This window comes from Apteryx rowi, unplaced genomic scaffold (assembly GCF_003343035.1).
Source record: "Apteryx rowi isolate R43461 unplaced genomic scaffold, aptRow1 scaffold_205, whole genome shotgun sequence".
NCBI lineage: Eukaryota > Metazoa > Chordata > Aves > Apterygiformes > Apterygidae > Apteryx > Apteryx rowi.
The window spans coordinates 1259035-1279846 of record NW_020448364.1 but is presented as its reverse complement, the minus strand read 5'-3'; the positions used below and the strand labels follow the sequence as shown (position 1 = coordinate 1279846).

General features: G+C 42.9%; 1 protein-coding gene across 1 annotated transcript in view; it reads left to right on the top strand.

Annotated features, from left to right (window-relative positions):
- The window catches only part of PKHD1 (PKHD1, fibrocystin/polyductin), a 269755-nt gene that overhangs the window by 13432 nt on the left and 235511 nt on the right, over positions 1 to 20812 (top strand). The window contains exons 8-23 of the mRNA XM_026063949.1: positions 1226 to 1290; positions 2780 to 2819; positions 3391 to 3461; positions 5384 to 5485; positions 5768 to 5863; positions 6531 to 6666; positions 7537 to 7651; positions 8512 to 8787; positions 9527 to 9616; positions 10626 to 10719; positions 12491 to 12633; positions 13233 to 13363; positions 14810 to 14994; positions 15360 to 15498; positions 18410 to 18564; positions 19893 to 20077. Of these exons, the coding sequence (XP_025919734.1) occupies positions 1226 to 1290; positions 2780 to 2819; positions 3391 to 3461; positions 5384 to 5485; positions 5768 to 5863; positions 6531 to 6666; positions 7537 to 7651; positions 8512 to 8787; positions 9527 to 9616; positions 10626 to 10719; positions 12491 to 12633; positions 13233 to 13363; positions 14810 to 14994; positions 15360 to 15498; positions 18410 to 18564; positions 19893 to 20077 (2023 nt within the window). The remainder of the gene's footprint in view (positions 1 to 1225; positions 1291 to 2779; positions 2820 to 3390; positions 3462 to 5383; positions 5486 to 5767; positions 5864 to 6530; positions 6667 to 7536; positions 7652 to 8511; positions 8788 to 9526; positions 9617 to 10625; positions 10720 to 12490; positions 12634 to 13232; positions 13364 to 14809; positions 14995 to 15359; positions 15499 to 18409; positions 18565 to 19892; positions 20078 to 20812) is intronic.

Here is a 20812-nt window from a genome sequence, read left to right as displayed (position 1 = left end):
GCTAGCGTATCTTGCTTAGTTGCTACTTGTTCCTAATTACAGATTTAGGAGCTTGCAGATGAGCAAGTAGAGGGAAGCCCTGGAAAGTATCATGCTCTCAGAGAGGTTTTGACTAGAAAAATGGACCTGTCCCGCTGGTCTATTTTAGTCCTGTGTCTCCAAGAGCTGCAGGAGGTGTGGAAATGCCAAATAATCTCATCTCACTGTCTCCTACCCCCTCCCCACAACCTCCCTTCCCCTCTAATCACTTCCCTTTCACATCTCCACCTTCCSCAGTAGTCCTCCCAGCCTCACTCTGTTCTGACCCTGAGCGTTTAACCCCTGTTGCTGCGCGGGGGCAGATCCCTGCCATCAGAGGACTGATGCTGCATGAGCTACTTGCTGCACCTTTAATGGGGCAGAATGGGGAAAAACCTGTCTGTGTGATGTGTTTTTGCTGGAGCAGGTCTGGTCTTAACTCCTAGCGCCCAGGCCACATTTTGAAGTTAAGTCCTTAGCTGTGGAAAGCAGGAATTCAGTACGGATCTGCATCTGGTTCTCAAACTATTAAGTAGTGTAGAAGTGAAAAGTGTGGCCACTCTTTCTAAATTGTTTAAAGTTTTACAGACCTATCTCCCCATGCCCCCCCTTCCCCAAAGCAGAGCAGTTTTCTCATTTATGGCTCTTTTCCAGCTTATGAGCAATCACTTACCCCCTTGCTGAGAGATCAGTTCCCTCCATCCCGTGAGGCTCGTTTCCTCCCAGAGACACTGAACTGCCCTTCTCAAGTTTTGCAGCAGATGAAAAGGGAGCAAACTCAGATTTTGGCCATCTCTAACCTGGGAGCCATATGTGATCTGCCCATCCCTTTGTGTGAATCCTAGGTCCTCTCTTTTCAGGACTTTCCCCCCTCTCATTCACCCTCACCAAGTGCCCAAGTCTTATTTCAGAGGGAGCGCTCAAAATTGCCAGCAGGATCAACTTCTGGAAACGGGTATAATGGGGTCAAACTGGGGAGCTGGGTGTTGCTGGGAGGGATCCTCCTAAGCTAGTCAGCTGTCGACAGCAGTGACATAAATGAGACAGGAATGAAACAATCTGTTCTCACCCTTTTTTTTTTTTCTAAAGGAAGCCAAGGGTGACTAGCTCAGATGTACAAGTCAGAGTCTTTGCTTGGTCTGATGATCCTCCCTGTGTTTTTCTGACCTTTTGGGAGCAAAAAGAACAATGTCCTTTGTTTCTGCAGCTATCCTATTCGGGTGGAAGGCAGACTGGGGACCCTGCAGTGCCGGGTGGAAGGCAACCACATAGGTTAGTGCAAAGAGGAAAAGCTCCAGTTTCTGTAATTCCTGCAGAGGTGGGGAGTCCACCACAAGTTCCTGCCCTGCCTCCTGAGTTAGGAATGTGACTCAGGGCTGAGTCAGGGCTAAAACTGGCTTCAGGTACCTGATTTACTGCAATGGTTAAGCTCAAGACTGCGGTAAGTGGTTTGCATCCTCCAGCTATCTGTACAGCCTTTGGAGAAAATGAAGCGCAGTACCCAAAYGAAGCAACGAAAAAGTGTGGTCATGGCCAAAATGACTAAGTGATTTGGCTTTTTTTCTCTCTTTGCTCAGTTTACTTTTTTTTTCTTTGCTTTTYCTTGTACATGATGGACCTTTCCTTTCCTCCTGGCTTAGTGCAGAAATAGGTTGGATACCCACATTCACAGCCCCTCTGATAGCAGCTTGGATCACTTTCTTTGTTGCTACTTCATTTTCCTCACTTCCCGCCGCTCTGAAGAAGCTTCTGATTTCTTTCTGAGGCTTTATTTGCACAGCAAACTTCCGGCTTGGGAAAGATGACCAGAGTTAAGTAAATATGTACATCTGAAATGAATACCTAGCTTTCATGTAGACTCTGCCTGCTCAATTCAGTAGCCTGAAATTCTGAAGTGTCTTGGACCTGTATTGGCTCCCAGACATGATGGAGGGCTTGTGGCATGGCAAGTGAGGTCAGATAGGACCCACAAAGTCCTATCCCCACAAGAATCTAGATCCCCACAGAGTCTAAGATRAAACAAAGCATGTGTGCAGCCAAATCCTACTCTTGAGAGTCAGAYTCAGATACATAATTTTAGATGCTCACAGTGTAGTGTCCAACTATGATCTAAGGCTCTAATCTCCTTATGCTGTTATGCAGTTCAGTTGCCTGCACACACATAAGTTTGAGATGCTGTACAATGTCCCACCCGGCTTCTTGGTACCCTGTCAGAACGGCATGATCTCCTGTAGGTCCTGTGCCACATCTGTCAGCCATCTACAGATGTCTTTGCTGCCCTAGAGCATCTCAAATGACACCTGAAACCTATGTGTGGGTAAAGGAGTCAAGCCCTAAATTTTCACTGGCTATGCTGGGAGCTCAGATATAGACCCCTGCATGTAGACCTCTGAATTGGTCTTAATCTGTGAACCTGAACCCTGCTCSTAAAATTAAGTTGAAGGGAATCCTGCCCTAAGTGATACAATAGTCATGGCCTTATATCAGCTGGAGACTTGCAAAGTGTTTGATGGGGTTATTGTTTTGTTTTTCTGTTAYTTCTGAGATTTTCCAGACTGTCTCTTATAGTGCATGTTGACATACTTTCTCCTCTTCCTGTAAATCAAGAGTAACTCTGAAATCAGTACAATTATACTGATAAAAGGAAAATGTAAGGAAGAGGAGAATCAGACCTAGGACACCTGGATAAGATTTGGCAGAATACACTCTTCATGGAGCCATTCACATTCCTGCTGTAAAATACATGTTTTCTCTCCTCCAGGGTCCCACAATGTTAGCTTCTCAGTGTTTAACAAAGGAAGGTAAGAGAACCTTTTCTCTGGTCTTCTCTGTTTTCATGTGGAAACACAGCTGCATTTTTGAGTCAGATAAGTGTATGAAATTTTACTGAAAATTGTGTTTTGTCCCTTAGAAATGAAGTTTTGCTAACTTGAAAAGATCATCATCAGATTAGGGATGAAAAGGGAGGGCATTCTTCTTCCAAAGCACCTCCACTTTGGAGGTTTAATATTTTAGCTTCAGTGACCAAAACAGGAGTCATCTGTTAAGTGTAGCTGAATAAAATCTTTCCACCTCACTTTTATCCTGTCATCCAAATAGGGAAGAATTAAGCCACAAAAAGAAAAGGAGAGGATGGGTTTTGACAATGTCAAAGCYGTACTTTGTAATAGGAAAGTACTTCAAATAAAGCATTTCAGCCATATAATGGAGTGTCTTGAATCAGTGTCCCAATGTGTGGGCAAAAGTTGTTGTTGGTCCCCATAAAAATGTTCCACTGTTCATCTGGAGAGCAAGTGTCCAATTCTGCCAAAAGRAGGTCTGATCCCAAGATAAATTGCCATGAATCTCTCAGGCATTTTCTTTCTCTTGCAGGTCAGCAGTACACAAAGGTGCTTGGCTCATCAGTGCCAAACAGGAGCTTTTCTTGTATCAGACGCATTCAGGTATTGCACCAATTCATCTTGCTGGTTGTGCTGTCCCATGGCAATTACAGAGTGGTCTAGAAAAAACTCTTGCTGTTACTCTTCCCAAGGACATAGTCATGTTGTGCCCTTGTTTTAGGTGTGCGGCTCCCTTGGTATGTGATGCTCCGTTTTGGGATGATTGCACAAAAAGCTGCAGATTAAAAAAAAATTMTTGAAGACCAAATTTACATGCTAAGGCTGGATGTGCTGCCTTAGGCTATATCTGAAATTCCCAGTGGATTAATGTTCACCTCTTAGGGATGTCTTTGAACTCTGTCTGTGGTGGACAGCTCTGACTTGAGAGAGTCACCCAGAGAACAGCAGCGTGACAGGGTTTGGGATGGAGTTGTTTAATCCTTATTCCTTGTCCTGTAGCAGCAGTAGACTTGAGGTGTTGGTTCTAGAGAAGTTTTATACCACCTTTCCCTCTTAAATSACACTGTATTTGGTAAGATTACAATTTTAGTAACACAGTGGCCTTAGGATGAGACRGATCGCAGAAGGCGATGATGTTTAGCCACTCTTAAGAGCTGAGTTCAGATGAAGGACCGGTGAATGGCACCATTACTGCACCATGTTTGAAAAGAATACAGATCAAAGCGTGTTAATATTTATAACCACAACATGACATTTCCAGCTAAATAGATTACAGACAATGAAATCCTGAGCACCCACTCAATATAATGATCATGAAAAAATAGCGTTAGAGATTTGGAAAGGACCCGTGCCTAACGGTCATTAYGGAAGTAGAGGATCATGTGCTGTAGAGCACTGGGTAGTGTTTGACCTCCAGTGGTTGCATAAAGCTGAAAGAGACCACATGGTTCACCTGCATAGGTCCTCAGAAAGGCCTCATCATRTTTTTTTCCATTAAGGTTAGACCTGCTGAGGAGCTGAAATTAATGTAATGAACTCACTAGTGCCTTATTGTATCTGAGCCACATTTGTGCTRTATCTGAGGAGCTTGGTTCACGAGATAGCAAAAGAATTTTTTTAGAACATGGTCAATGCATGAATGCATTTCATATATTGTATGTAGCATATAGCTTGTTTCACCTATAGATTCAAAGAWCTTTGTAAAGGAGGGCAGTATCATTAGCTCCTTTATTTACATGTGGGGAAACTGAGTCACAGTAAGATGAAATGACTCTGCCTGGAGTTGTCTAGTAGGCTACAGGCAGAGTCTCAGTAGAAACAAGATCTGCCAGATCTACCTAGTAGACTGTACTACTCTACCTAGTAGACAATAGTGTCAAAGTAAGGTTTTGAAATTGGATGAATTAGGGAAAAAAAAATTGTAGATCTGGAAGAGTTTCTCTCAGCTTTTTCATTAGGCTTTTTTCAAGACTATACAAGTGCAATTAGGTGCTCAGGCTAGGACATCTGAGTGCAAAGTGAATAACTCTTCATCAAGGAGAAAAGTAGGTTTACAGTGTGGAAGGGGATGGCATTAATAAAGAGCAAATCCTGAAAGATTCCAGTGCTCACAATGTGGATGTTCACGGTCAGATGTTCAGCTCCCTGCATGTGTCCTGCAAGGACTGTTGGAAAATGCAGTAACATCTAAACTTGTAGGTTAAATTCAGAAGCGACTCAGAYGAGGTCAGAAGGATTAAAACAGTTTTACTTCCATTTTTCAGAGCTCCTCAATTGCAGTCTGAGCATGACAGATGCAAGRCTAAGTAACAGTCCAGGCAGTACTTCTCCTGTCATGTGGCCAAGCTCTCTGTAATCCCCATGGCTGCCAAGAGCTGAATGAAAGATCAGGGAAGCCTGTTTCATTCACAGGAGCCTGTTCCTGTTGGAAATAGTGCAAATCCACTGCTGGCTTTGACGAAAATAGGACTGGAATCAATCTTTCCCAAGCTCATTTTSAGATTGCCCTTTTCCTTCCTCTGTAGAAATAGCCTCTGTGTTYCCAGCTGGTGGAAGTCTCGGAGGAGGCACTGACCTCACTATCACGGGGGATTTCTTTGAGGAGCCAGTGCAGGTCACTGTTGCAGGTAAGGGGAGATGTGTTAAATGTTTTTCCAGTACAGGGGCATGGGCATTGGCCACAGAAATCCAACCAGTATTCATGGATAGTAAGTGAGGGAGTTGTAATACTCACCATCAGGAAGGCCTAGCTATTTTGACTGTGGGAATGAACCCTTTTACTTTCTTGATGGTACAARCCCAGGCTTCGGGGCTTGTTGACCCTTTTTGGAAGAAGGTGGGCTTATTTCACAGCCCAGTTGTGTTTCTAAATCTCATGTTGGCACATTGACTCCTTTTCCTGCTGCCAGGTGTCCACTGTAAAGTCAAGCACCTTTCTCCCCAGAAGATCAGCTGCACCACTGAGCCTGTTGGCAAGGGCAGGAGGCTTGCTGCCCCCCAGCCAGGTATGGTATTTGTATAACTAAAAGCCCAAATGGACAAACATACAGAAATGAAGAGTAGCAATCACTTGGTGGTGAACATGCTAAAGAAAGGGGGCTTCCCAAAACACTCTCTGCTTCAACATCAAGCTAGTTTCTCCCAGGTTTGATAACAATAACTGGCAGGGAGGAGAGTTCAGGCCACCGCTTGCGGACGGGCTGTGGTGGGGGGAAGCTCAGCCTGGTGTGTAAAGCCATTGAAAATGAGGTGAAGAAGCATGGCCAAAATTTAGGTGAAGGTGTGGACAGATGAGTTACTGCAGAGGAGTCTGGGGACATTGCTTGGGTGGAGCATTGCAGTAGGAAATTGTTGACCATAAAATGGGCTTGGCTTATTTTGACCATGGCTCAGCACAGTATTCCTTCCTGCAGGACAACAGACACATTAGCTGGGTTGGAAGCTCTGTTCTTAGAGGATTTTTGTTCTTTTTGGTGAAGGGTGTCAAGGTAGAGAGAATTCCCTAAAGCAAGAACTGTGTTTTTACCTTGGAGTGCAAATAGACCSGCAAATGGAGCCAATCTGTTATTAAAATCTTCTGTTCTGGCCGGCCTTCTTGCACCACTGATTCTAGCATGTGCTCTGGAATTTTTGYTGGCTGTTACTGAGAACATTTTTATTTTAACTTTCTAGGAAACAGAGGGCTTCTCTTTGAAGTCTGGGATGATGCCTCTGATCTGACAGAAGCAGGCCCTGGATATAGATGGCAGTTTGTACCTAATGCCAGTTCCCCAGTAAGATTTCTGTCTGGGGCAAAGCAGTCATTCAGGTACTCAGTGATCTTAAAAAGAGATGAAGCCATGGCAATCACCTGCAGCAGCGTAAGGCATAGCAATAACACCYGACAGTTCTTTTTAGCAAAGTCTGACGCATAGCTCATGCGATTCAAAGCAAGCCCTCTGCTCCAATGCCCCTTTGAAGCTCAAAATTATTCAGTGAAACGTTTTATTTTTTTCCCTCTTTTCACTTTCACTCAATATTTTTGCTCTGCCTGGCCTGGATGTGCTGAAACACCACAAAAGAAATAGTGGTGGAGGTAGAAACATCTCTAGTAGAGGCTGCCTTGGGTTAGAGCTCTGGCCAGATGTGGAGGGTCAGATCCTTAGTTAATGCTGGCAGCAGCAGCTCAGCTGGAGCTGATGGAAATAAGCTGATTTGCCCCAAGCTGCAAATTTGTCTGTGAGCCATGTTGCTGCCCATTAGCCCTGCCTCTTTAGAGACAGCTATGGAGAGCTGTGCAAAATGCACGGACATCTTCACTTGTCTAACACTTCTGTGTATTTCTCAGTTGATCTTGTGTGTGATCTTGTCCAGTTAGGGATAAGACTTTGCTTAAGAATAAATGAGCAAAGAAATGTGGCCACCAGCAAAATCATACCTACTTCTTTGAGGGATGTCTCTCTCTCTTTTTTTTTTTTCTTTCCACCTTGAAAACTTCTCTCAAGCATAAACAGTGTTTATGCTTAAAATGGGTCTTTTTTTTGTTTTTAGCAGTTTTAAATCTCTGAATGAGTTTGTGTGTTTTTTGCTATAGATAGGTCCCACACTCTTTCCCTGTTACTCTGTGTATGTGTGAAGATGGGGTTGGGGATGGTTGCACTAATTTTTGTGTATTATGGATGTTTTTGCTTTTGTTTAGCTCCAGACTTCGTGGATTTTTTGTGGCTCCTCAGACCAACAATTACACCTTCTGGATTCAGGCAGATGGTCAAGCATCTCTGTACTTGAGTTTGTCTCAAGATCCAGGATGTAAGGTATTACTGTTGGCACAGCAAAAATAAGAGGGTCAGGATAGGGAAGAGTTTTATTTAAGGTCATCACAAGTGAGAATTTCCCCAGTATGAATTGACTTATTGGCCCTTATTCTGCAGCTGTGACAGACTTAAATATGTATGATTATATTTGGTGTTTTACATTGGACCTTATCAGCAACTAAGCTCATGAAAGTTTCACTGTTGCATCCAGAGTCTTTGAACGTCTTTTCCGGGAGACATTTTCAGTAGTTCAACACATCACTCAGTCTGTGCAAGGGTACCTGGAGGCTTTCTGTCCTACTTCTTTCTTTTACATCCTTTTTTGCCTGTAGAATTTCCACCCTCTGAAAACATTGGTCTTCCCCTCTGTAGCACTGAGGGGATGCTACAAATACAGGTAATTTGTCTCTTTAGGCTAGCCTTAAGCCTAATAACTGAACAGGGCTAGCAGAAGCATATAAACCTTCTCCTTATCTCTTAAAAATCTCTATATTACTGATCTTACAGACTTGTTATGTATACAGACTCAGAAGGCTGTAGACATGGTTCTTTCTTTCGTATTTGTGGGATGTGAGACAGAATAGAAGTTATTCATGAAAAGGTGCATGGGGAAGTTATTAGGGCTAGGATCAGCCCTAGAAATTGCCTTCTTTCTGGTATTGAGCTCGCAGCCCTAAACCAAACCTTGTTGAGATGACGGCTTTTCCTGGATAATAAAACTGAAAGCATTATCCATCAACCCACTGCTATTAGTTATGAGCACAAGCCTCTTYTCTGTACCACTGGAGCTGTGGTGCTGGACACAGTGACTTTTGGGGCTGGAGAAACAGCTCTGATTGATTTTGTTGGTTTGGACATAGGTAAGAATAGCTTCTCTCCCTGAGGGCATTTCTGAGTGGTCAGAGCACTGGGAGAAGAACTGGAGTGAAAGCTGGCAGCCCAAATCCCCCAAATTTGAGCTAACTGCTGGCTCGAAGTACTACCTGGAAGCGCTGCATCATGGCAAGACACCCAGCAGCGGGATGAGAGTTGGCGTCCAGATACACAACACGTGGCTGAATCCCCACRTGGTGAACACCTACTACCTGGAGAGACATGAAATTCGGGCTCGTGCCTTGCAGCTCCCAGAAGTGCAGGTCAGTGCTGCGTGCTTGACCCTGGGAGTTAGACTGGCCCTGATTACACAGAGGGTAGCAAATCCTAACGGTAAAGGCCTTGGCCTTGCTAGACATGAAAGTGTGTTCCCACCTTCTTTTAACCTGCTGAGCTGATAGTGTCATGCGAGCTGAAGCTGTACATGGCTTTTAATGCATATTGGCAGGCTGACGTAAACCCTATGTTTGYGTTATAATCTGCTAATGTGTTGAACTGAAAGCAATGCTGACTTCCCTCAGGATTTACCTCGCTAATTAGTGACTTGCTTTGTTACCTCAAGCTAATTTATACAAGTTTGGGGTACCTTTTTTTTTTTTTTAACACACACAAATATGTGTTATCAAATCTGTCTCATATTGCAATCAGAGGACAAACTTTCAGCTTGATGAAGCTCTCAGTAGTGAAGGAAGTCTGTCCTGGTGGTTAATTCTTGGAGCTGCAGGTCCAGAGCTGGAGGGTATGTTTGTGGCTGTCATTGCATCTGCACAGGTCATGTGTCCCTTGCACTCCTGTTAATCTGAGAATGGCGTGCATCAAAAGAGAGCATGGAGACCAAGAGCAGCTAAAAAGTAGCTGACAGGTCTCTCAATTTACAGAAGCTTAAAATGCTGGCCACAAAAAAGCTCCTTGGTCGAAGACCCCTATGGCAGGTTTGAATTCTGTATATCTTATGCAGTTCATATCTGTTTTTATTTGTTTATTTGCTTCTTTGCCTGTCAGATGTTGACTGTGTCAGGTACAGGGTGGTTCAGCATCTCCTGGAACAATGTATTCAGCAACATGATTCCCACAAATGCTACTGCTCACCAGGTAGGTATGGTTAAACACAGAAAACCCAGTCTGTGCTGGGGTCTAATTGGTGAAGCTGTGGCACTTAACAGCAGTCAAGGCCTAGAGGTTGAGATAAATTTTATATGGTCTAGTGATGATTTTTGGTATTGTGGGTGTCTCTGGTTTTTTTGGGCTGAATCCCTGTGGGATTCTACAATGTACCATGGCATCTGATCTTGGCCTCTGCTGTCTGCAGCAAAGCCCATGTATGGTGCCTGTTAATCAGCCGTTTCACATATGGGACCTCACATACACCTCAGACATGTCTGAAGTCAGGAGCCACAGGCTACAGGAGCTCCAGACTGGTTTCTTCGGAATCACTGATATAGTGAACAAACATATTCTTGATACAGGAACTGCAGTCAGAATTGGCCACTGTCAAAACCACCCTGCATGTCTCCGCTCTGTGATAGTCATTAGACATCTAGGCAGCACAGCTGATGGAGCCTGGAGGGGCATTCAGACGCCTGGGCTCTATGGGGCTGGTCGAATTGGCAAAAGAGTTAATTGGAGACTTGTCTCATCAAAGAGGCTAGGTGCTGTGCCTCGTGGTACCTGGCATGATGGTAGGTATCTGGKGGGGGATAAGCTGAACCACTCTAATGCCAACTGGTTGCATTGACCAAGCTCTCTGTTCAGTTACCTGCACAGAGGTGCCTGGTGCCACCTGAGATGTCCCAGGCTGTCCAGGCCATCTGTACATGACTGGCAGGAATAGTGTAGTTCTTCCAATAAATCTGCACTCTTCTGATGAAGCTACTGGAGGCCTATGGGATGTCTCACACTCCTTCACAGCACACTCAGCTGGAAGCTCAAACTCTGTTTTGAGCTGATTTTACCATCTGGCTGCCTGCTTGGYCAGAACTGCCTTGCCATCCATCCCTATTTGATGAAAAATGCAGTGATRACTTAATGTGTTGAAACTTTCTGCTGAAACGTGCCAGTTGCTATTGTACTGGGACTGCCTTTCACTTTCTTTTTTTTTAAGGTACAAATAGCAATAGAGGAACTTCTTTCAGTAGGATGTGAAACTGAGCCATCTTCTGCTAAAATCCTTTTCCGGAATGGCTTTGAGAAAGGTAGTGATTTTCTTTGACAAATAAGCAGTATTCGCTGTGACAGCTGATTCTTTTTATAGTGTAAATGTACTTTTAATAACAGTAAATGTACACTTTTAAAGATTTTAAATACACACTTTTTTTCCCTCAGGTATTCATTATTTGTATTTATTCTGATGAAGGAGCTTATGGTACTTGTATGAAAAACATGATTAATATATCAACAAAACTCTTCCTGAAATGTATTACATGACTCAGTCRTGTACTGCAGCACACTTATCAGAGTAGGTGATATGTTTTGGTGGTTARGAACATGAGGCATGGAGACAAAAAAAATGCAAGTCCTGGGGCATGTGAAATTTTTCATGTTTCAGTATATCTACTGGGGAAGCAAATTTGATAGAGCCCCTAGCAACAGCTCAAGTTGATTCTGACTCTGGAGATCTTTGCTTTCAGTCTTTCTTGATGACTGCTGCATTCATTCAGTGCAGCAGTGCAAATATCTGAGGTATACTTGACTGGTCAGGCAAGGTATAAAATATTAGCTTTTGTAAAAATCATAGATAACTTTCTAACATGAAGGTATTGCACCAATTGGAAAGTAACTCTCTTATATCTGTCAGGAATGCCAAAAAGTGGCTCCCTAGAGACTACTTATTGTGTCCTTATATTCAGCATGAACAGAGAACAAGTCCCAGCCAGTAATATACATATTTGGTGACTGACTCTTCCAAGTGGAGGAAAGCAACGAGTTAAATTAACAGGAGAGGGATGGAAATTTTAGGCATAAAAATGGAGATAGCAACTGGACATTATAAGTCTAATTATGTGATCCCAAAGCTACAATTCTACCAAGAAAAAAAGAGAATAACTTTAGCTAAAAGCTGGTGATAGTTCAACATTAAAGTGGGAATAAAAAAAAAAAGATATGTAACAAATAGAACAAAGAGGGGGGGATTTTTTTTTCTAAAATGTAGAAAATATTTAAAGATAGCATAACAATGATAAAACTGTGGTGAACAGACTCCAGGACAATACAAAACAGCCACACGTGTTCAGACCTAGAGTTCATCAAACCCAATGTCCTGTCTTCAGCACCAAAATAGGTGCCTGGGAAAGAATAAAAACTGGATGAACGTGCATCTTAGTTCTCTCCAAATCCAAAGTTTTTTTCATCTCAGTTAATTTCTTGAGCCTGATATGTTTTGTTAATTTAATAGACTTCAGTGGTGCTGCCTTCCAAGTACTTGCATAGCCTCCCCTTGAACACAGCTAARCTTATTACATTCATAATATTTTTCAGCAAAGATTTTTAACAGGAACTTGTCCCCTATGATATTCATCTGATAGACTCTGTTTCTTTTATTGGAGGAAAGGGTGAATGGTTAGTATCTACTGATGGAACAAAGCCTCTTACTTATATACTAGGAACAAAAGAAATCTTAGCAATTTTTGTCAGTGTGGCTGATAACCCTGTGGAACAAGCTCCCAGAGGGGAGCTTGATGTATTGAYTTCCAGCTTTGCCTGAGTATTATCTGCAAGGAAAGGGTGTATTTAGTCAAACACTCTGTTTGGCTCAAGACAGTAGTATTTGGCATGAAGTTTTGTGGTCAAAACAGGGATCTAATTGTCCCTCTTGCCTTTCAGTATCCTTTACCTAGGAGAYAACTGCCATCTGAGTGTTCAAAATTTATCTGGGCGGGAGAATCTGTAAGAGTAGGACTGTGTTCAAAAWTTTTTGAATGTCTGTTTCCTGTATTTTCATCCCCTTTGGTTTTTTTTGATCTCTGTCAGATACAAAGGACTCTGTCACCACAGGGCRCATCATCAGTGGGACAGAGCCCTTCTGTGGGAGGTTCAGCGTTCACAGACCAGAACAGCTGGTGAAAACTTCCCCATCAACTTTGCCGAGATATGATCTCACGGAATACACACACGTAAGTGGCTGCTCTTGTTGAGTATGTTGTGTTGGGGAGCGGATGCTCGGAGCCGAATTAGCAGCATAAAATTATCCAGTCTGTTTAGCCTTCCCCCAAACTCACAGAGGATCGTGTCTCGGGGCTATGGTCACTGGTCATGGACAAAGCAGAGTTCTCTGCAAAGGGATGCTTGACCAAGTGGATAGTTTGGGGCCCCGGAGAAATGGATACTGTCTAGCACAGCTGGCTGTCCTCTGCTCCTGATGGTGCAGCCCCTGATGAGGGAGAGGAAGGTGGGATGGTGGCGTTCCCCCAYGGTGCTGGGGAAGAGTGATGCAGAAATGGCCTGTCCTTGACAAGACAGAAGCCTCCAAGGATCATTTGAAGTACATGCAATAGCACATAGGACACCTGAATGCCAGGGCTCCATCTCCACTAGGCATGTTCAAGGCTTCTTGGCCTCATGGGGAGGGATCTGGTGCTGACCTTGAACAAGATCCTTCCCTACTAATGTGAGGTGGGATTGAATCGGAATGTCTTCTACATGTCTTCTACAGACATGACATATTATCTCTATTTTGATTTGTGAAAGATTTTTTTCCATTCTGTTTTTGCAGGTGTGTTTTGCACATAAAGGACATATGAGCAAAATCCTTCATATCTCGGTATCTTACACCAATGTCTCTTTCTGCTCAGTGAAGAGGAATCTCACCTGCCAGTGGGATTTTAATGAGAGCCACCTAAAAAGGTATCCAGATACCTAGTCTCCAGTGATAACACTTTCCACAGTAGGCAGTATGTTAGGAAAAGTGGGCATAGAAAGTTCTTATTCGAACAGGAGCACATCATGAGTTGTGGTAAATTGAGACATGTCCTGTCTCTGCAGAGACATGCCTTGACCTTGCTTTCAGCTCTCCTGAAAGAGAAAATATCTTAAATTTCTGTCAGTACCAGCTTCATATATGTCAAACCCTGTGAGAGCAGTAATTTTCTTGTACTATTTGACTTTGTCTCTGCTTTATGAGCACCGTACAAAGCAAGTCTGGCCAGTCAATGCTCCCAGTTCCAAGAAGTGGGAATGCTGTCTCCAAGGATATTCTATTCTTTCAGCTTTATTAACTACTTGAAGCAATAAATTCTGAGAACTTCCTGAGTAAATTTGCATGTTCCTTGTTTTACGCACTATCTCACCATAGTAATGCACACTGGTTGGAGAGCTTGTTATGTCTCTAGCAGGCACACCAGAAAGTTTCAAAGGCATTAATTTCCTGGTTTCTTTGGCAACACTCAGTGAATTTTTGCAGTGAGACAGAAAGATGTATTGCAGTTTGCTGTCAGGGAACTTATGGGACCGCAGGTTGATAATGTTTTTGGACGTTGGCATAATCTTTGTTTCACTTAAAATAAATGGGTGAGAAACCCTTCTGACAGGTGTGAAGTTAGGGGCAGGCAAACAAAAAGAATCAGTGGTCTCTGAAGAACTTCTGGAAGTGAAGTTGGGAGCTTGGGTTTTTTGTAAGGTTTGCCAAGGGGTCTGCGTGGGTGGGTGGGTAGGTGGATGGTCCTGGAAGGGGAGGATGGGACAGATTCCTGAAATAGCATCCTTGTAAGAATTTGACTCCTGGGACTGAAGTTGATGGCTAAACATGGCATGATTAGGAGATGTGCTTGCTCAGATCTGTAGTCTAGATTCACATTTATGTCCATTACATGATGGAGAGAGCTGAGGCCTTGAGCAGTGCCTGATATTCCCAAGGGACCTGAACTCTGTGTTGAATTTAAGTGAGCTAGACCATTTTATGTGTGGACATGGGTAGTTTAAAGCACTGTTCAGAGTTCAGGACCTGGATAAGCTGCTGTGTGTAGGTAGTTGCTGTTCTGTCGAGCTCCTTGATGCTATGGAAGTGTTTTTGCCAAAAATAGAGCAGTGGTAGTTGTTGCCACGTGCTGAATCTCTTGATGCAGAGGAGGGTATCTAAGCAGAGATGTAAAGACTTCATCCCCCCTGTGGGGCACCTAACAGAGAGGCTTGGACAGGGTAACCACGAGCCACGGAGCCAGTGTGCTGTGTATAAGCGAGGCAATAGTAATAAGAAGAATACATGAGGTGATCTGGAGGCTTAACAAAGCCCCTCAGTTGTTGCAACTGCCTCACAGCAAGGAGGTGAGGACCAGCCCTGGTGGTATCTTTCAGCTGGACGTTTACCTGCACCGACCTCTGGAAGGGATGTGTGAATCGATCTGCGCTCCTCCAGGACCTCCCTGCCAATTCCCCAGTGTTTGTGCATCAGATTGATTTGCTGATCCCTGAGATGCAAAAGGAGACCTCCAAGTCATTTTACCTTGACGAACTCGTCATCACAGACAGCAATGTGACTGGTAAAGGAATCAGGTTTTTTTTCTTCTTAATGTTGCTCTCTCTCCAGGACCCTCCATGCAAAACTGAAATGTTTGGTTGGCTAAAATTTTTTCAGAGGGGAAGGGCACTTCACAGCAGACACTAAAACCTTTCTTTTTGTTTTCTTGAACTTACATTTTTTTGTGAAAGTAATCAAGAAGGAATTATCAAACATGACATTCTTAGCCTATTTGCAAATGTGTTTCAGTAAATGTAACTATGTAATAGTGGTCTTGTCCAAACAGAAAATCAAAAGTGGGTGTGTTTCCAGCATGTGAAATGGAAATAACCTAGGTATTGTGACATCTGGTCTCCCACCTGTAATGAATGATTGTCGTCTTTTCAGTTTCTCGGAGGGATCCCAAACCATCTCAGCCAGATGGGAGGATAATTGAAGCAGTAACTGTGGTGGGGTCTTCTCCCACTTACAATGTGTCCTTGCTGGTGTCTGGCTGTGGTGCAAGTCTGCCCCTTCTCTCACTAAGGTATGGACAGTGAGTAGATTATCTCACACTCTGTAGTACCTCTTGTAGTTCCCCCTGACATGTGTGGATCTGGTTGTCATCTAAGACAGGACACGAGGCAGTGGAACATAAGTCTGGGTTGGATGGGAATTTCCTTGGTATCTTCTCTAGTCATCTCAAATGGTCTATGTTCAGGCTGTGTTTAGACTACTGAATCCTGCACAGATGTCTGTGCTCAGTGGGAGGTATTCAGTTCAAAATTAAACTACCTAATTTCAGTCTCAGCATTTGGGTGTTTTGGGTTTTGTTGACCATGTAGGAGCTTGAACATACCTTTATTAAGATGTCTAAAATATATCTGATTCTGGTATTGAAGCTGCACTGTATGAGTGGGGTACAAGTGCCTAATGTATTTCAGATACCTTGGGGTATCTAAGACTTCTGCATGGGCCACCAAGATATGACTTAGAGCTAGCAGATCTAAGCCCTTCTGGAACAGCTGGAGATCCAGAGAGAGATGCTGGACACCTCTAAYGACAGCAGTTGTCATCCTAGGAAATGGAAGCCCACTTTATTTCTCCTTGTTTGGAGAGATGGTTTCTACTCTGGAAGTCCCAATAATGAAATTAGAGGCAGGGCCATAGGCTAATGAGATCAGAAAGAACAATATTGAAGGACTGAACTGACAGAGAACAGCCTTGTAAAAATTGGGTTATATTCAGATGAGTCAGCAAGGACCTGATGGGGCCAGAGCCAATGCAAGGGAGATGCTGGAACGATGCAGCCTCTGCTCCCCTTGGTTTGGCTCAGTGGCTCACATCTGGGAGAAGAACATGAACTTCAGCTCTGCTGTGACTTAAGTTGGTTTCTCACCTTCTGATCTCTCCCTTTTCAAGCAAAAACAAAGAAATGTAACTTTTAGTTTTGGGGTTCACAACAAAAAAAAGTTTTGGGGTGCACATCAAAAAACACTGCTTGAGAGAAGGTCTCGAAAGACAGTTAGATTTTTCCTTTCAGAAGTGGTTAAGATCTGAAGAAAATTAGGCAGTTGAGTCTGGTTTCCAGAACAGCGAAGCGTTTGGATCTCCCAGTGAAATCTATGGCTTGAGTGAATTTGTCGATTGCCTGTTGAGGTTCAGAGAAACACAGCCCAAGTCAGCACGAATAAAGAGACTGACATGACCCAGTTTATACCTCAGTGTTCCCAACATGGTGACCATTCAGCAGCAGTTCAGGTCCTTGTTCTGCAAAGCCCAAGTCTGAGCGGTCTTTTGGTAAAACAGTTAAGTCACTGTTCAGACCTAGCTGTTCTACAGAAGACAATTTATAGGATTAGCACAGCATAGAAGGATTTGACTTGTAAAGGTCTCTCACCTAGGAGTACACTTAACTGATCATGTCAAGTTTAGTATTTCAGCACAAGTTACCAATGATAAAGGCAAGGATGAGAAGATGGGGGAGTGTCTGTGAGGTTTGTTGGGTATAAATTGTGGTATAATCAATAGAAAGGAGAATTTTTTTACTTGCGTGTAGCCTTAAGACTGGCACTGGAATGCTACATACTGCATTGAGCACATTTTTAAAGGGGTTTCAGAAAAAAATGGAAGAAAACAGCTATAAACATGATTGTGGAGTGAAAGAAAATGCCTTGGAGAGCAAGATTTAAGAAGCTCAATCTGTTTAGTTTATCAAAAAGAGGATTAAGAGGTGGATTAGTAATAATAGTACCTCTCACCAGGAAAAAACATGCTTGGCATTGGTGGGCTTTTATGCTTCACAGAGAGACATGAGCAAAATCCGTGTATGATGCTGCAGCCAGACTGCAACGAGAAATCAGTGCATGCTTTAAAAATGGGCAGGCTACTTGCTGTCTTTGGATATTTTCAAAATAAAACTGGCTCTTTCTCTTAACTGAGCTCATGCTATGCTTTAGTCTAACATAACTTGCTGCGATCAGAGTCAGGGCTACTGGATAAAATCCGATGTACCAGCTGTACGTCGGACTAGAGAGCCCAGTGGTCCTTTTGGTTTCATATTCTCTAAATTTCATCGGCAGAAGTCCAGGCTGAACTCGGAGACTTTAGCTGTTATGTAGACACATAACCACATGGTGGCATCATTGTACCGCAGAGATTCCTCCCCCCCCCCCCTTTTTTTTTTCTTTCAAAAAAGGAGAAAGTTTTAGCGGCAAAGTAGAAAATATTTTAGGTCTTAGTTCACACGAAGGCCAGTTTCTAGGATACACAATATTGGTCTCCATTCCYTGCTGTAATTCAGCACTGCTGAGGTTTTGATATTCTGGGGAGACTACAGAATGAAATGTGAGTGAGGGCTATATGTACGTAAAGGTAGGGAGGTTTCTTGCCTTCCTCTGTCTGCTGCTGCTGCTTTGGCTGCACTGAGGTGGGTCTTAAAAACGCCTTTCTTGGAGCATGATTCACTTGAGCTTGGTGTTGTATGAACTATTTCTTCCATTTAAACAGGTGTTTTTCCGTCATTTCCTGTTGTGTGCAATGCCAGCATCATGGGAGAGCATGCGGGGAGTAACTGAGTCTATTAGGGGTGCAAATATATTCTTGTTAGGTCCTTCAAGAATGTTGCTCCCATACATTCCTATGAGGGTAGGAGCAAAGGTTCATATGGCAGTTGTCTTGAAGAATTGTAGCTCCAGAGGTAAGAAACCCTGCTGCTGTTCAAGGACCTGTAGAACAAGGACAGATACTTGCTGCAACTTAATCTAGCCTGGAAAATGATATTTAGGGAGCTGCAGCAAAGGTCTGGTGAACATGACTGATCCCTCCAGCATCAGTGGGTTCAAGATGCCAAGACCAGATTAATTTTATGTTTGTTTTCTGCTGCTGGTCACACAAGGGTATCACCAGTGGGGTTCCTGACTGCTAATGCCTTCGTGTGAACTCTCTCTGTCACGCAGAAGTGCTTTGCTTTTGGATGGCTCTGAGGAAGACGGCAAACTCTCTGTCTCCACAGAGGATGCAAGAATCAGCCTCACTGTTCAGAGACTGCAAAAGTCATCTCCACCTATTGGAGGGACCTTCCGCATCCACCTGGTCAATACAGTGATATCAGGTAAGAGAAAGGGTGAGTAGGAGTCCAGGATTTCATTTGTAGGAAGCCAAGTGAAGAGAGAAGACTGAACCTTGAAAATGCTCAAAGAACAGGCTGGCAGATCAAACCCTTTGGGATGGCTGATAGAGCTTTGCATTTGTTGTCCTTAAAAAACAGGAGTTAAGGATTACAGGGAGGGAAGTATTTCTAGAGGTTAATTATGGGATTGCTCCAAAATGCATTCAGCCACTCTGAATTACTTGTCTTAATATTAAAGGATTTTGGATCAGAGCCTGAACTGGGATTTTGCATCCGAAGGTTTCACTACACTGATGTTTCTCCAGCACATGTACTTCTGGTCGTCTTGAATGACAATGCTGATATTGTTGCAAGCTATGAATAGCTTTTCCCTTATCAGAAGCTTTTCCAAAACTGCAATTAGTAACACTCCTCTTGAGTTTCCCTCTGCATTTCATAACACCAGCCTGCAAGTGAGACTCATGCAATTTACCAGGGAATTAATTCACTCCCAGGATTACTGGAATTGTTTTGGTTTGCAGACACCACAAAAGCTTTTGTGCATAGAGTTGATTTGATTAAGTTCTGGACTGCAGAACTGGTGACTTGTAGTTAGAAATTAAAATCATAAAATAGGAAGAAGCAAGCTTAGAATATTCATGAAATGACTCTTCTTCATGTTGTCATTTAAGACTTTTCTGAAACATCTCATAACTACAGCTAAAGGTGAACTCAATAGTTCCCTGCCTTGAAGATCCACTTTTCTAAAATGAACTCCATTTCTCTTGCCCTGTTGCCTTTCCCTGCTGCCCTTTCCCTTCTTTCTTATGAATAAGTTCAGGGAAATTTATTGTATTTGCAGCTTTGAATGGCTATGGGCCTTTGTGTCAAAGGAAATAAGATGCCATGTGCATTTATTTGGGCCTGGACTCTACAAAATCTTCTCGATAGACTAATCCCCCCCCAAGCACATATACTTTACTTGTCTAGGAAGTTTTTGGCTTTTCTCTTTTGAAACAACATGATTGCACAGTGAAATTTCATGCCTTCCAAAGACGCAGGTTGAATGTTATAAAAAGTATTAGACAACATCTCTGATGGTTCCATCTAGTGACACGTTTCTGGGTTTTCTTAGCTAGCAGAAAATGCAGAAGATATTTTGCCATTTGGGATTCAGTAAACTTTCCCCTGCTGCTTTTTTTGCAGTTACAGAGGTTTAAACCATCACAGCCTACCACTAATAATGAAACATCTTTCTTTTCTAGGAACAGGCGGATGTACTCTCATAGGGTATGCTGCTTTCTAATGCTGCTTTCTAATCGCTTTTGCAGGTATCCCAGTGCACATTTCCTCCCATCATCTCCGCAGGCTTTTGCAAGACAACACAGATAACTCTACAGCCCCGTACTTCAACGTCAGTGATTTCACAGTGATCAAGGACTCGAACTCTTGTTATGAAAACATCTGGACCCTAACTTGGAAAACAAAAACTGGGGACTTACCTAATGTTATTAGTGTACGGTAATTTTTTTACAAACGCACTCTGAATCCCTTTGTGTCTTTCATGGCCTTAACTGGGTGATTTTTGCCAGCATTTGTTTTCACTGTGAGACCTGAATCAAAATGTCCTCCTATTAGGATCAGCAACTCATTTTTTTTAATCACCTAATCTGGAACTTAATTATAGTTACAGAAGGAGAAATTGGATCTAACTTGTGCTTCAAACTAAGGAGGCAAGAACGTAATTTCTGCATTTTATTGCAGTTTGACATAATAAAAGGCTAACTATACTGAAATGAAAGCTATCATAACCACAGTAATATTTCAGTATAGTAACTGAGCTGAAGCTTAGTACATGTTTGTGGCATCATTTCTTGGACAAGGAAGTCTTTTTCCAAGAACTATTTTGTATGGGCTGGTATCTGATTCTCTTGAATCTCAGATGAAGGTCCAATTCATGCTGTCCCATCCCAAAGTTTATCAAATTTAAGTTTTGCTTCAAGTAGAATGGTCCTTTCTGAATAAGGACTGGGACTGTGTTGGTCCTTTCACCAAAAAATGAAACACAATTTTACATTTAGAGAAGTGGGTTATACAAAGAAATAATCTTCAAAAAAGCAGAATGACCCTGTGGCTCAATATACATTGGCCTGGAAGGTGAGGAGAAACTTGAGCTATTTCTTTAGCAGCATTGCAGACCCTTATTTTACCCAAAGCCACATCTTTGAGAAGCAGATATTCATATGTATTT